Source organism: Cetorhinus maximus, chromosome 24 (assembly GCF_964194155.1).
Source record: "Cetorhinus maximus chromosome 24, sCetMax3.hap1.1, whole genome shotgun sequence".
Lineage (NCBI taxonomy): Eukaryota > Metazoa > Chordata > Chondrichthyes > Lamniformes > Cetorhinidae > Cetorhinus > Cetorhinus maximus.
The window spans coordinates 6,561,831-6,577,900 of NC_135902.1; the positions used below are offsets into that span (position 1 = coordinate 6,561,831).

Sequence of the window (16,070 nt, forward strand, 5' to 3'; positions counted from 1 at the left end):
AGCTGCATACTTTATGTAGGGCACATATTTATCAATTCAGTTTCACTCCATCCTCATCCATCCAATTGTTGTCAAAGACATGCACAAAAATTCCTGTAGGAGCTTAATTTTTAAAGTGGTTTTACATTTGAAAATTATCATAGGATTTAATTTCATTCCATTGGCCACCAGGCTGGTACCACCGTGAATCTTTTTTTAATTCATGGGATGTGGGCGTCGCTGGCTAGGCCAGCATTTATTGTCCATCCCTAGTTGCCCTTGAGAAGGTGCCTTCTTGAACTGCTGCAGTCCATGTGGTGTAGGTGCACCCACAGTACTGTTAGGAAGGGAGTTCCAGGATTTTGACCCAGTGACAGTGAAGGAATGGTGATACATTTCCAAGTCAGGATGGTGAGTGACTTGGAGGGGAACTTCCAGGCGTTCTCATGTGTCTGCTGTCCTTATCCTTCTAGATTGTAGTGGTCATGAGTTTGGAAGGTATTGTCTAAGGAGCCTTGGTGAGTTCCTGCAGTGCATCTTGTAGATGGTACAGTTACGGCCACAGCCGGTGTTATTTGCTGCACAAACCAGATCCCAGAGGAAATGTGTCTCATTGTTAGTGTCTTACTGATACTAACCTTTTTTTTGGTATTTTGAAAACGAGGAGGAAAAGCTACTGATCCCACAAGCATAGAACTCCAGTTACACCTTTAGGATTTTAAAACGTTGAAAGATTTATTAACACGGAAAACTTAAGCATATAAGATTAAAATTACACAATTGAAACAGTCCTACAAAAAAATCCCCCCCAAAACACCCACTTGGTCAGAGCACACAAATAAACTACCTACCTTACAAATTTTAACTATAAAAATCCAGTAATATTATCCCAAGGCAAAACTGCTGTTACTTTAGTAAAGATATACCACACAACTCCTCAAACACTTCCATTCTCCAAGAAAGTTCGGGACACAAACTGCTTTCTGAAACAAAACACTTTCCTGGTTTGACTGGATGGCTGCATCAGATTTCACACCTTCTCCCAGCACAGAGCTGGTCTCAGGACATTTCCTGCATGCAGCCACACAACTGAGCTCAACATCTATCTTCAAGTGTCCTTTTCCCCTTAGATTTCATTGTCCTCAGAACTTCTCTGAACTCCACTTATCCAAAATATAAAAATCTTTCATGCTTTCCTACTGCCTCCACTTTCAAGTCAAATAAAATTTAATAACCTTCCCTTGTTTACTTATGAAAGCTTTGTAAGCTGTAAAAGTCCCTTAAACTACCCTTTGAAATTTAACAGCTGGAAAGTCAAGTCCCTACTTATCACAATGCAAATTTTAAACCCAAGTTCACCATAGCCTCCCATTACGCCTTTACCCTTTTATCTTCAACTCTCACAGACAAGCTGTCTCTATGAACCTCCCCCTCAGTTTCATTAATCCTTCTTTACAGAATATCACGATATTCCCAAAATTTTAAAAGAAAATAACATCCATCTTGACAGTACACGTTGTGTGCCAGTGTGTGTCAAAGGTGTAGGGACTGCCAATCAAGCAGACTGCTTTGTCCTGGATGGTATCGAGCTTCTTGAGTGTTGTTGGAGCTGCACTCATCCAGGCAAGTGGAGAGTATTCCATCACACTCCTGACTTGTGCCTTGTAGATGGTGGACAGGCTCTGGGGAGTCAGGAGGTGAGTTACTCGCTGCAAGATTCTTAGTTTCTGACCTGCTCTTGCAGCCACAGTATCTATATGGCTAGTTCAGTTCAGTTTCTGGTCAATGATAGCCCCCAGGGAGTTGGTAGTGGGGGATTCAGTGATGGTAATGCCATTGAATGTCATGGGGCAATGGTTAGATTCTCTCTTGTTGGAGATGGAGCTTGTGTGGTGTAAATGTTACTTGCCAATTGTCAGCCCAAGCCTGAAAGTTGCCCAGGTCTTGTTGCAGTTGGACATGGACTGTTTCAGTATTTTCCGGAAAGTGTGAACTTTCAATGGGTGATTACCCTGCTCCCCGGGGCCCTCTGAAGAAGTCTGCAACCCTGAGTTAGAGTCAGAGACTTTGGACAGTTCTGGCTTGCTTACCTGAAGTTATCCAGGAAACTTTAGACTGAAAAATCATAGTCTAACTCCTGGGTAACTATACAACTGACCTCCCCAATCACTCACACTGACCACCCCCCCGCCCCCCCCCCCCCACCTACCTCCCTACACACTTCCGCACTCATCCATTCACTTACACATGGAGAAGTTTGGGGATACTTACCAGAATACGGCAGCTGGCACCATACAAAAGGAGTGTTGTTTCTGCGCAGATTCTCTTCACTGCTCTCTGTGAGGAGGGAGTTCCTCTGCATCATGGATTGGAAATTGGAGCCTTTTCAACGTATGCAGATAAGTGGGTGGTTTTCTGTTTGATCAGCGTTGGACACACGGTTTCCGACTTTGATTGGAAGTTTTGGGCCTGTGTTTTTGTACAAGGACATCAAAATCCCTCTGAACACCAACTCTTAGAAGTTTCTCACCATTAAAAGAAAGTCCTGTTATTCTATTCTTACCAACGTGCCCTCTAGTTTTTTGGGGGAGTGCGCCATTTAAGTGCACGGACCCTTTAAATATTTTTTGCATGGCTGAGTTGTCTGGGGTCCTTCAGGTCACTGCAGCTTTCGGGTCGTTTCCACACAGAGAACATTACTTTCCAAAAAATTCCCCCACATTATACTCCATCTGCCACCTTCTTGCTTCAGTTAGCCTGTCTATATCCCTTTGCAGACTATAGGCCCTCCTCACAGCTTTCCTTCCTGCCTAGCTTTGCATCATTAGCAAACCTGGATACATTACACTCAGTGCCTTCCTTTAAGTAATTAATATAAATAGTTGAGGCTCCAGAACTGATCTAACAACTGCTTCCTAAACGGTAAATGACCATTTTATTCCTATTGTTTTCTGTTCTATAACCAAGCCTCTATCTGTCCTAATACGTTACCCTATCCCTCTGCGCCCTTCTTTTGGCAATAATCTTTTGTGCAGCGCATTATCGAATGCCTTTTGAAAGTCCAAATAGACCACTGGTCCCTCTTCATCCACTCTATTACATCCTCAAAAAATTCCAATTCATATCAAACACTATTTCCCTTTCATAAAATCACATTGATTCTGTCTATGATTTTCTAAAAGCCCTGTTATTACTCCTTAATAATGGATTTTAGTATTTTCCCCAATGATAGATGTCAGGCTAACTGGTCTGTAATTTCTTACTTTCTCTTTGCCTCCTTTTTGAACAAGTTCCTTCACTGAGTCACAGGAACCTAACCCTATATCAACATGCCAGGCAAGGCCCTGCTTTTCAATTAATACAAGCAAACTATAACCATTGAGTTTGGGAGATAGCTTTATGTAAAAGGTAGCACTTTTGAATTGCTTCATCAATCTAGATGCATATGTCCACTTCACGTTGTTAGTTTTCCTTTCATCTCTTGTCCCTCACCCAAAGTCTGAAAATGGGGTTGAAAAAAGCTGGTGTTACTAGAACTGAACCAGCAAGAGCCTGGTCTTGAATGAGCCAGGAAAGAGGTCATTTCTGCTAATATTCTTGTCCCTTTGACCTGCCATTAGACAAGATTGCTTGTAGTTACCAGGGAACTTCCTGGGATTGTTCTAGTATCTGTGGTAGTTTTACTTGTCTGAAAACCTAACAGTACTTGATATAAAACTAGAGATTCCACAAGTCATCAACTGGAAAAAAAACACACACAAGACATAGTTTTCGCTATGGATTGATCACCCCAATACACTACTGAAATTATTAAAAAACTAAACTAAGGCATTTCCTTTAAGACATTACAAAACTGCTGGGAAGAAAAACAAGTACAAGTAATACAAGTGATTAAAGTGCTGAAACAACACAAGTGACAATTGGGGTAATCCAGTGTCTTCACACCCAAGTTAAGGTTAAAATGTATTATGGAGGGCTTCGCCCATTGTTCTATTCCTCATCCTCACTCCATTAAGATGGATGGACTCATGTTCACATAAGAGGGGGGTGAATCTTTGGAATCATCTACCCCAGAGAGCTATGGAGGTTCAGTCATTAAATGTAGAGATTGATAGATTTCTAGATATTAAAGGTATCAAGGGATACAGAGAAAGCGCAGGAAAATGGCGTTGAGGTAGATGATCAGCCACAATCTTGTTGAATGGCGGAACAGGCTCGAGGGGCCAAATGGCCTGTTTCTGCTCTGATTTCCTATGTTAGTCTTTGCAAACTGATGTAAACCTAGTGAATGCTTACAAGCATTCAAGCTTGTGTATTTGCAATTCAAATTAGGGCGGAAGGAATCACTCATGCCAGGATTGTTATTAAAACAGAAACAGGAGAACAGAGCTTTTTATTTTGCAGTCATTGATCTGCCATTTGTGACAGCCCTAGGAAATATTTGGATCAACATTTTACAAGTATGTTGCAGGTGCTATACTTTTATGGGATTAGATCCAAATTCATACACATCAGGAAGTTGACTAAATAGACAATTTCCTCTGGTAGTTTGGGGTGCTCAGTTAAAGTTCCCTTTGAGGGCTAGTATTAGTCAATAATCAAATTATTTCAAATGAGTGCACAACTGAGTTTAAAAAAATGCCAATATGTTAACCAGTGGGCTGCCAGAGGAAATTAAGCACCAAGTGTTTAACATATATTTAACCATCAGCAAGTATCCATAACCTCTTGTAAGATTCAGTCTTGTAACTCTCTGAAACAAGATTAAGTGCCATTGCTGATGCTTTATTTAAAACAAAGACTCCCATAATTATTTTAAAAGTGAATATATCAGTTATCCAGTGCATTCAAAAACTTAATTTAACTCCAGTTGAATTTTTGTATGTGCACATTGCAGAACACTGGTTTCTCTTTAGTGGTGGTTTAAAATGCCTGTTCTGTCCCACTGCTGAACAGTGGGAAAGAGCACTAACATGGCATCTTGTATATACATTTACACCATGCAAAAATATTTCTCTCTAAATTAACTAATGAGATAAAATTGTAATTTTCCGAAAATTTACAAAACAAAAATTACACAAGTGAAACTACTTTTGGCTTTGCAAGAGGAAGTGGGCTGATGAGAGCTGGGTCTTTTTTGGAAGGAACCCAATGGAAGTTATAATGGATAGTTAAAATCTGTTGTGTTTCAGAGTTGAAAGAGGATGTATATTCTACTGGATTGCCACATAATCCCAATGTTTAAAAAAAGCAGCATCTGTTTAGTAATCTGTATTTGAGATTGCTTTGTTCCATTGTTCAGAAAAGATAGTATTGAATCAGTATTTATTGCAGGAATCTCCTTTGATGGATAGCACAAACTGAAATGTTGGACTGACTATTCCCATTGACACTAATGTTGTGTATAAAATATCTATTTCCAGGTGGCAGCTAACCAGCATTAATAGAGCCATAACACTGAGATCTCTAGATAATAAACCAGCAGTTATCTCCCTTTACATTGAATAAAACATAAACATGACATTTTTGGTGACGCCATGTTCAAGAATATCTGTGCTGAGAAATGAGCCTAATTATCCACAGCAAGCACCCACAGGTCAGGAACAATCTGGGTTATATGTAAAGTAAAATTTCCTCTACCGCCCTCCCCAAGTGTCTTTAATGTCAACTCTTAAGAGCATTCCTCTGTTTCAGCATTAAGAATATTTTCTTTTCCCGTGCAACTTTTTAGTGGCAAATTGAGTTGTCCTGAGCTTGTATCGTCCATGAACAACATTAAAACTACCCTATATTGGGCCTTTACAACAGTCTGTGCCTGATGTGAATCCAGACAGATGAAAGGTCTTCATCTTGTTGCACCATCCAGCCCAATGTCTGTTTTAATATGGGATTAACAACTTTCACAAGCGCAGATTTCCTTTATCTCATTATTTCCGCCCCATGAGGGGAAATGTGTAACCTGCAGCCACTGTTCTGTAGTAGCTGTAGTAAGAACGGCTCAAGGTTACTCATCCCTCCCTTGAGAGAGTAGCATGGCTTAGCATCTTGCGTCTCAGACAAAATTTAAACTGTTCATTTATCTTTACCTCCCCACATCAAAGGTCTTAAATGCATTATACCTAGCTGCCCCGTGCCACGCTGTACTAATGATCCCTTTCATATACCTCAGCTAACCAGCAAAATACTTTGACAGTCACCATTTCTGTGCAGGTTCAAAGATCTGGTCAGCAGTTGTTTAGACATATTGTGAAACATCAGAAGCATTCTCACTGTCTGGGTTCCAGATACAACCAAAGCATTATTAGGGAGCCAAACAGATGTGCAAAAGATACTCAAGGCACTAAAATGCTTTGATCTTAAAGATATAAGTTAAAATACTGTCAGATGGGATAAAGACTAACTTTGCTGGTTCTGAGGGTCATTTATGAAATGACCACATGAAATATACACAATATACACTATGAAAAGTACAATTGTGCAGAAATAGGTCCACAGTGAGCTTCTTTCCTGTTCGGCCAAGTTTTTTGTGAATCCGTATTCACATTGGCAGCGTGAAGGCTGGAGAGTTAAGCATTTTAGGACTTTGGAACCTGTATCAACAACTACAATTGCAGATTATCTAGAGCAAAACAATAGTAAACCTACCTTATTATGGCTTAGTGATGCACGTTCTCCAGAACTTCAAAAGCACATTCGCCACTGCAGCATGAATATTCCACACCACCCACCCCTGTGCCACCACAAATCATTTCCCACGCAAGTAATCACTATAACCTCCAAGAATGCTGAGTGGCACAGTATGTTACACCATGAGTACGTAATGGAGTGCTGGGTTGAAACCTTAACCGAAATACATTTACTTCCCAATTTCTGCAGTGTTAAGGGATGCGCTAAACAGAACGTTAGGCACCTTACCACAAAGAGAGAAAAATCGGGACCACCACTGGCCTATTCCTACTCATCTGCTGATTGATTGAAGAATAGGACTGCTGAAGTCTGAAAAAGGTTTGCACAAACTCCCTCTTACCTTCCTGTTTCTTGCATCACTAAATATATAACTTTGTAAAGCATGGTACATTTTTCAATGAGGGGAGGGAATGAAGGGAGAGAGACTGAAGGACAACATACCAATCCCATGGAAAGAAAGTGAACTGAACTTTGGAAATATACAAGGTGCTAACCATAATATCCTACCTCCATGTGGAGAAGGCTGCACTGTGAATCTGTATTCGCACGCTATAAAGTTCTATTAAAATTAACTTTATAAATCTGGCTGATGTGGCTTGTTGATTTAAAAAAAAATCTGTACACTGCAGTGAAAGGGAAACAAGCTTTGAGTGCAACAGATATTATTAAACTACTTGCTAATACATATTAAACATTTTCCCCTTGCTTCCCAAATGGTGATAATATGGAATTTGAAATGTCGATAGTTTCAGCCAACATTGCGGTGCCCAATCAAACTGTTGTCCTTATTAGTGACAAAACCTAAACAAGCCTGTAGCAGCTGATATTTTCTGCAATGCCAGTATTGTTTTACAAAAAAAAATCTTTACAGTCCTCCTATAGTGCAGAATACATTTGCCCAGCAGCCTGCAGGTAAGAAACTTGCCTTCCAATGTACAAAAGATTGAATTGAAATTAATTGCTGCCCCCTCCACCAGAACACTTAAAACACACTAATCATTCCAATATGTTGCAGTTTCCTTGCTTCTTGATGCTGTACAAGTTTTAATGTTCAGTTGCAGTGCAAAGAGGGTAAACTTTTCATTTTGTTCTAAAAGGTAAAGAAAGTTACAAGGTCATACTCAACAAAAGGCATATTAACACAGCAAAGGTTGTGATGTTAAGACAAACAAATGAAGTTTAACTCTAGCTGATTAATGGTATTCAGCCAAGTACCTGATGCAATTTTTCAGTGAGTTTAGATATAAAACTAAATCCAGTTGTACTAATCTTCCAATTTACCAAAAGAATACATTAATTAGTGGTCAAACTACCTAGATGCTGCTTTCGCATCCTCTTATTTATTATCTCGTTTTTCTGAATTCTTTCAGTGACAATCCTCACCTGGAGAAAGACATCACTTTAGCAAAGCAACTGTACATTGGAATTATGCCAGATGTGAATGTTAGCAACGTTATCTACCACTGTACAGTTTTTCAGTAGTCAGCCTCCTCGTAGCTGTTCTATTGACATTCACAAAGGGTTAAAATACTCTAAAAATCCAATCATGGGCAGCTGCTGCTTTGGACTATAGCATAGTGAGGGGTGGGGGGTGGGGGAGGAGTGGGAGAAGAGAAGAGGGAAAGGAGGGTCTTTTAGATGAAAGAAAGGTTTACATTTATACAGCACTTTTTCACTCCTTTCTCAAACATCACAAAAGTGCTTCGTGTACAAAGAATTACTTAATAGTGCAGTGACTTGTACAGGGGAAAATTGGACAATGTAATGGTTGCTGTAGAGCTGCACTAATCTTTCTAGATTAAGCGATTTAGCATATTTAATATTGTGAACACCAATGGGATGATCTACAAAGCTTATCTACAGCAATTTAGTGTCAGGAATTTTCAACTCAAAAGTTAAAGCACCTCCAATAGGACACAACCATCTTGAGTTTAATGAGATTGCACTATTTAATATATGGCTTAAAATATGAATGAGTTATCAACTCAGTAAATACATTTGGGTTAAATCTCATTGCCTCTTGAATAATCCATTTATTTTATATACATCTACCCATCTTTTGTGTTTTGCTTCTTCCCAGGTTCAAGGGTCCTTGCACTCCCCAACAGTCAGCAGGCCAACCATTCTTGATCTCGTTTCTGGTGCTACATGGACAGCAAGTAACATGGTGGCATAATTGACTAACTTTTCTCACCCATTCTTACAGCAAAGGCTTCAGATCTTACCTGAACTAGCAATTCAAGTGATTGAGAATTATGGCTGCACTGCTCCAATTATCCTACCAACATCAGATTGCTCCATTTTAACTTTGGTTACATTTCAATCTTTATTTGCTCGCGTTTACTTTCTTAATACCACAAACATGATTTTAAAATAGCGTACTTGCCTGCAATCTTTGACAGAGTACACCATTATCCTCCAGTGCCTCCCCACTTCTGTCCAGCTGGGTAGGGCTCCACTCATCTGGTTCCATTCTTATCTAATCATAGGCAGAGTATCACTTGTAAAGACAACTCTTTCTACACCCATACCATTATTTCTGGTGTCGTCCAAGAATTTAGCTAGAGCCCCTTCCTATTCCTCATCTACATGCTATCCCTCAGTGACACCATCTGAAAACACAGCATTAGTTTTCACTCGTACGCTGATAATGCTTGGCTCTGCCTCACCACCAGCTCCCTTCACTCCTGCTAAATTATTCGACTGTTTGTCTGACATCCAGTACAGGAGTGGGCAGAAATTTCCTCCAATTAAATACTGGGAAGACCAAAGCAGTTTTCTTTGGTGCCTGCTACAAACGCTAATCCCTAGTTAACAATTCCATCCCTCTTCCTAGCAACTGTCTGAGACTGAACCACACTGTTTGCAGCTTTGGTGTCACATTGGACCCCAAAATGAGCTTCCAACCACATATCCATGTCATCACGAATTGTTTATTTCCACCACTATAACATTGTAACTCTGCTCCTGCCTCAGCTTATCTGCTGAAACCCTCATCCTTGCCTTTTATGCCTTCAGGCTTGACTATTCCAATAATCTCCTAGCTGGCCTCCCACATTCTACCCTCCATAAACTTGAAGCCATCCAAGACTTTGCTGTCCATGTCCTTACTTTCACCGGGTCCAGTTCACCCATCTGCTCACTAACCTGCACAGGTTCCTGGTCAAGCAACGTCTCAAATTTAAAATTCCATCCTCATTTCCAAATCCCTCTATGGTCTCATCCCTTTCTCTATAATCTCCCTCAGCTCCAGAGTCCTGAGATATCTGTACTCATCTAATTCAGGCCTCTTGAGCATCTAAATTTTACACCATTCCACCATTTCAGCTTCAGCTGCCCCGGCCCTTAGATCTTGATTTTGTTCTCTATACTTCTCCACCTCGCTTTCCTCCTTTAAGACCCTATTTTAAAATCCCTCTCTTTGACTAAGCTTTCGGCCATCTGCCCTAACATCACCATAGGAAGCTCATTCTGCTTTACAATGCTCCTGTGGAGCACCTCTACTTGCTTTATTATGCTAAAGGCAGTATATAAATATACGTTGATGTGTAAACCACTGAAGAATATAATAGAAATGTAATAGGGAGATTTTTTTCGGTCATTCACATGAGCCATAAACCTAGACAGGTTATTCAACCCTGGGACATCACAGATGAGCCTCACCCTGTTACTGGTGAGGCAGGGTCTACTGGATAACTATTATGAGTGCGGAAACTGGCTGATAAAATCCACTAGAGGGCCCAACCGAGGTCACCTAATTCAGCAGGCCTAGAATTGAACATGGGACCTCCCTGGTCTATGCAGCTCAGCTACCCTGTGAATAAAAGCCACTAAACTGCTGGACATCAAGAAAAATGGACCTTGCAGATATGTACATTTTGTGCCCATTCATATTTTGAATATTTGTCATCCTGACTACATGGACATCATAATTAAACAAGGTTTTTATTCTGCAGTTTGATTTTTAGCAACAGTTACCAGGTCCCAATAGCCCAGAACAGATATGCACTTTTCCCCCTCCTCCTCTTAAATAAACAGTTTGCAGCAATGTGTTTTTCTCCTTTTCATTTGAAATATAGCCTGCAAAACCAAGCCAGGAATAGCCAACGTCAACACAAAGTAACAAATAAGCAAAGAAAGCAAATAAGCAGTAGGTAAGTGCAGCACCGGTCAAATTAATAGCTGTTCATTTAGGTCAGGTAACGGCTCAGTTACATTGGCGTCTTGCCCAAAACATGCAAACCCGAAGCATTTGATCACTACACATTAATAAAAATTGATTAAATTCATCAGGAATCTGTTAAAATATGAAAATCTGCAGGTGTAAAGTAGATTTATCTGGATTTAAACAGACTGAAGTAAACTTTTAACCACTCCATTGGTTATTTAAAAAAACATAACTACATTCATTTTCACTGAACATAAAATTAAATTTACGTACGAAAACAGTTGTGATTCCAAAGCTTCTGAAATATAAAATGGAGTGATCTGAAATAATAGTAACCCCATTTTCATCTGCAGAAATGAAATACACCCAAAAATATCCTAATTCCACATGTGAACAAAATACTGCATATTTACTAACAACTGCATTAGGTAGGTCATTAAAGGCTAGCTGCCAGATGTAGGAAATGGGTCCACACCTTTGTTTCCTTTATGTAATATACAATCTTTTGTAATTGGTGTACAGTAAGCATTTGCCATGCTGCCGTCACACTGGTCTGCTCAAGTCTTTAAGTATCTGATGAAGAACCTCAGATGTGCGTGGCTAGTTGTGGCCCTTCCCGTCTCTCCCTTTCCCAGTGAGCACTGAGGTAGTTGAGCAGGAGGAACAGCCTCTTATGAGGGGAGTCATGTTTTTAAATTTGTTCAGTTTCCTTAATTTATTCCTGTGTTTTAAGGCTTCCTGTTTCTCAGTGCTACAGTTTACAGTCACTCATACAGGTCCCCTAAACCCATAACGAGTCAACACATTCTGAAGTTCCAGATGTTAAGGTAGACTTGTCCATTTGGCACCTTGCATTTGATAAAAATTAAGCATTGTTTCCCATTCCCCAGTCTTTAGTTTTGGCTGTTGTGCACACTTGCAGCCATAGCTGGAGCTTCCACTTTGACAGCAACAAGTATGCTTTCTCCATCTTCCGTTTTGATACGTTTAATCTCTGGCTGCTCTCCTTGGTCTCCATTTTGGCGTTTTGTGGGAAGGGATGCTGATGCGGAGGCATGGGTTGCCAACATGTGTAATGGGCTTGCAGCAGCTGCAGGAAACAGAACAGAATGTTTATAGGCCTATTTAATGAGTCAATTCCTAATAAGCTTGCCTTGATAGCTCCCCACAATTATTAAGGATCCTTCTGAATACTTGCATTGAAAAGTTCTAATTTAATTTGATGCCCATATTCAGTTAAATAAATTTGCTTCATTTTTTAAGCTCGTTAATATCCGAAAAAATATTAAACCAAATATGAAAAAGCCTGAAAAGATCAAGTTCAGTTAAGATTAAGTTCTAATGAAGGGTTGGTTACATTGGAATTATTGATCAATTGTTTCTCTTTCAGATGCCGACCTGCTGTTGATCATTTTTGGTTTTCGTTTCAAAACAATTTTTTACAGTGCAAGTCCTCTTCTGCTGGGAGATGAGAGGAGGGACAGCCATCTGGCTATCCTAGAATTTATGGCGGGGACATATATGGTCACTGTGTTTACAAAGCAAAGTCATAAACAGAATGTCATGATCACCAACCTATCTAACACTTCATCAGGTGATAAACAGGATTTTAGTTACTTCTGTTCTCTTAATTCTGCAACAACATGCCCAGTGTAATGAGATTATAACATACATTGATTGGAATTGATTACACACATTTTATGATGGACATGGATTGGGAGCACATCATCTATCTAGTCAATCTCCTAGCCAAAAGCAACAGGACAATCACTAAAGTAAATGCTTGAGAGTGCTTTGAGCACTAATGGCTTGCCCCTTGACTCACTCGTGCTCTTCATTTTGTATAGAAAGCCCTTCTGTGCATATTGAATTCTTTTCACAGAAGTAAAGGTACGCTCAAAAATACATTAACTAACAGTGACTATTTTCAAATGATAACTAAGTACATAACTTTCAGGTTTAAAGAGTCTGAGATCAGCTGAACACATTGGTGGAGAATGCTTCCCACTAAATGAAAGCATGAATGAAGCTGTGCCTAATCGAAAACTAATCTATCTTTCAACTTCATTTGAATAATTGACATCTGTCTCCCATCTTTTGGGCTTTGCATATAATTTCAGTAACAGATAGCAGCAAAAATGAGATTTTCACTGGAAGACAAATTTACCTCTCTGGCACAATAGTAACATTCTTCAATGATTCATACACACTCTAAAGCAATCAAGAGACAGATCCCACCATTATTTACTAACTTCAAAAGAAATATCCTCTGCCTAAAAAATCAGACTCGATTTTGGGGGTTCTAACAATAAACAGGGTTAAGCAAGTTTTGAAATGAGTCAACTTCCATTTTTTAAACTTATGGAATCTTATACAATAAAAGAAAAGAGCAGATAAAATTCTGCAACCACCAAGTCATGAAAACTTCAGATACAGCACCTCATGAAATTTCTTCAACTGAACCTAGTCCTCTTGTGTCTTTAACTGCTGCGGGTTATTAGGTTTGGCAGCATGTAGATGAGAAATAGGTGGGGTGAAGGACAGATGATTGGGGATACGTAAAGTAACGGTACCAAATCAAGAGAAACCATTGAAGGTGATTCTGTAGCCAATTTGATTCTCACCATCTGATATCAAGAAATTGCTGAGCATATTGGATGCAGCAGAGGCTATGGGCCCCAATAACATCTGAGCTTTAGTGCTGAGGATGTGCTGCAGAAGTAGCTGTGCCCCCTAGCCAAAGTATTTCAGTACATCTACAACACTGGCACCTACTTGAAAAAGTGGAAAATTGCTCAGCTATGTCCTCACACAAAAGGAAAGACAAATGAGGACTCTATCAGCTGCAAAATGATGAAGGTGTTACTGAAGGTGCTTACCAACATGCTGCAATTGGGTTCATTAGCAAAACCCTGAATGTAGGTAAATAATTGTAATTTTAATTGGAGAAAGTCAAAGAGTGGGAGAGAAATCTCAAAATAAATACTTTTTGGAAGTGCTTGACAATGTTAGACAAAAGTGAAAATGGAAGGATGAGGAATGCTTACAAATTTCTCTGCCCATCACCCAAAAAAGTGGTCAAAATGGGATCAAACAAGATTAGGGAGGCAATAATATCCAGTGCCAACTGGCACCTCAAATATACATAGATAAATGGATCACAACAATCAGTACTGAAAGCTGTCATCATTCATTCTTAGTTGGCAGCCTTTGAACAATAAATGGTGGAGATAAGGGATATCTTTATTTGTTGTATTATCATCGACATGTCAGTGCATTCTGCCACAAGTTCTTTCAGTCAAATACATCATTATCATCAGCTAGCCTTTTATGAATTCACAAAGTACGTTTTAAAAAAAAAAACATTTACTGCTCCACAAATATTTTGATGAAACGTGCACAATAATGACATTTTATCGGTTTGTCGTGTGAGACAGAGCACTTTTTCCTATGATTAACCCAAGGTGAAGTGGTTAAACCAAACCTCTTCAATCCGATACATGCATGGCCTTTGTCCAGCAAATCTGATCACCAGGTCACGTTGCTTTCTGCTGCACTACATTAAACTGGGATTGTGTGTGTACTGAGTGAGCTCTATATAAATTCTTTCATTTCCATAAAAATTAATTGTTCCCTCCCCCCTCCCCCGCCGCGAGAGACTTAATTCTGCTGTCCTGTTTATCTGATTGAAAACAAATCATTCAGATCGGTCTTATCATCTGTGAAAGTTAAATAGCAGGAAATATAGGCACACTGTAAATATCAGGCTAGTATTCAAAGCACGAAGCTCTACGAATTGAAAAAATAATTCAGTATTAGTGATGGTTACTATGTGCAGTTAATATCTAACGATGTCTTTAACTGAGTATTCAATTTCACTGGGAAATATTTTCAAAATATGTTTCAACCTTGGCTCAGTGACAGCACTCACTTCTGAATCAAAAGTTCCAGTTTGGAGACTTTTGCATACACCTAGGCTTCAGTGCTGTACTGAGGGAGTACTGCACCATTCTGCGGTGCCAGCTTTCAGATGAGACATTAAACCGAGGCTCCATCTTACCTCTCAAGGTAAAAGATCCTATGTTTGAAAAGGGAGTTCATTCTATGCCCATTTCTCTCTCAACCAACAATAGATTATCTGGAAAATTATCTCTACTACTTGTGGGATCAAGCTGTGTATAACTGGCTGCTGTATGTTTCTACATTATAACTGTGACTATGCTTCAAAAAGGTATCAAGGGAAACAAATAGGGTTGATAGAGAGAAATCATTTCCGCTGCTTGAGGACTCTAGGACTAGGGGGCATAGTCTAAAAATTAGAACCAGACCTTTCAGGAATTAAATTAGGAAACACCTCTACTCACAAAGGGTGGTAGAAGTTTGTAAATAGCAATTGATGGTGGAACAATTGCAAATTTTAATTCTGCGATTAATAGATTTATCATCCAAAGCAATTTAGGGATACGCAGCAAAGGTGGGTGTATGGAGTTAGGTTCCAGATCAGCCACAATTTTATCGAATGGCCGAACAGACTCAAAAGGCTAAATGGCCTGCTCCTGTTCCTATGTTGTTTTTATGTTACAACATTAGTATGAAATGCCCTGAAACCTCAACTGTAGGTAGGTATTTATATTCAATGTTTAAAAGAAATGTGGTGTACAGTCAAACCTATAAAAGGAAGTACAAAAATATATTATTACCAGTGTTAGGTTGTCCTTGTGTTGCTGAAGAGATGGGCACCACGTGTGTTCCATTCTGTGCAACTGGTTTAAGGGGTAACTGATGCTGGCCCAAAGGAGCCTGTTGTAGTATAGTAACTGTCTGTATGGGTGTACCCTGTGAAGTCTGAATGAAGCGACTAGCAGTGCCTATCGAAGCTGGTGCAATTGCAGGAATAGGCTCCACTTTGACTGCAGAACAGAAGAGAAGAAAAAGTGTCACATATCAAAATTACACTTAATCTATCACTGATTATAAATCAGTGTCCTCATTTCTTTTCCAATTAGAGTATTAGAAACAACTGTTGCATTTCTTGATATGTTTTGCCTTTTGTCCTCTTCTCCCACGAAAAAGATTTAGGCATAATCAATAATGCATACATTTTTGTAATAAAGAACTGAAATGCAAACCACAGTGGCAGTGTGAGCACTAATCAATACAAGTTCCATTTTCATTATTATTATTTGGGAAAGGGGGGCAAGAAATGTTCAGAATGCAAATATGAAAACTAGTTTTA

General features: G+C 39.4%; 1 protein-coding gene across 1 annotated transcript in view; it reads right to left on the reverse strand.

The window, feature by feature from the left end:
* Positions 1 to 10,592: 10,592 nt before the first annotated feature.
* Positions 10,593 to 16,070, reverse strand: part of LOC144699624 (forkhead box protein K2-like) — a 105,621-nt gene continuing 100,143 nt past the window's right edge. Inside the window, exons 8-9 of the mRNA XM_078570697.1 lie at positions 15,535 to 15,744; positions 10,593 to 11,924 (exon numbers count right to left, since the gene is read on the reverse strand). Of these exons, the coding sequence (XP_078426823.1) occupies positions 11,728 to 11,924; positions 15,535 to 15,744 (407 nt within the window). The 3' untranslated portion in view covers positions 10,593 to 11,727. The remainder of the gene's footprint in view (positions 11,925 to 15,534; positions 15,745 to 16,070) is intronic.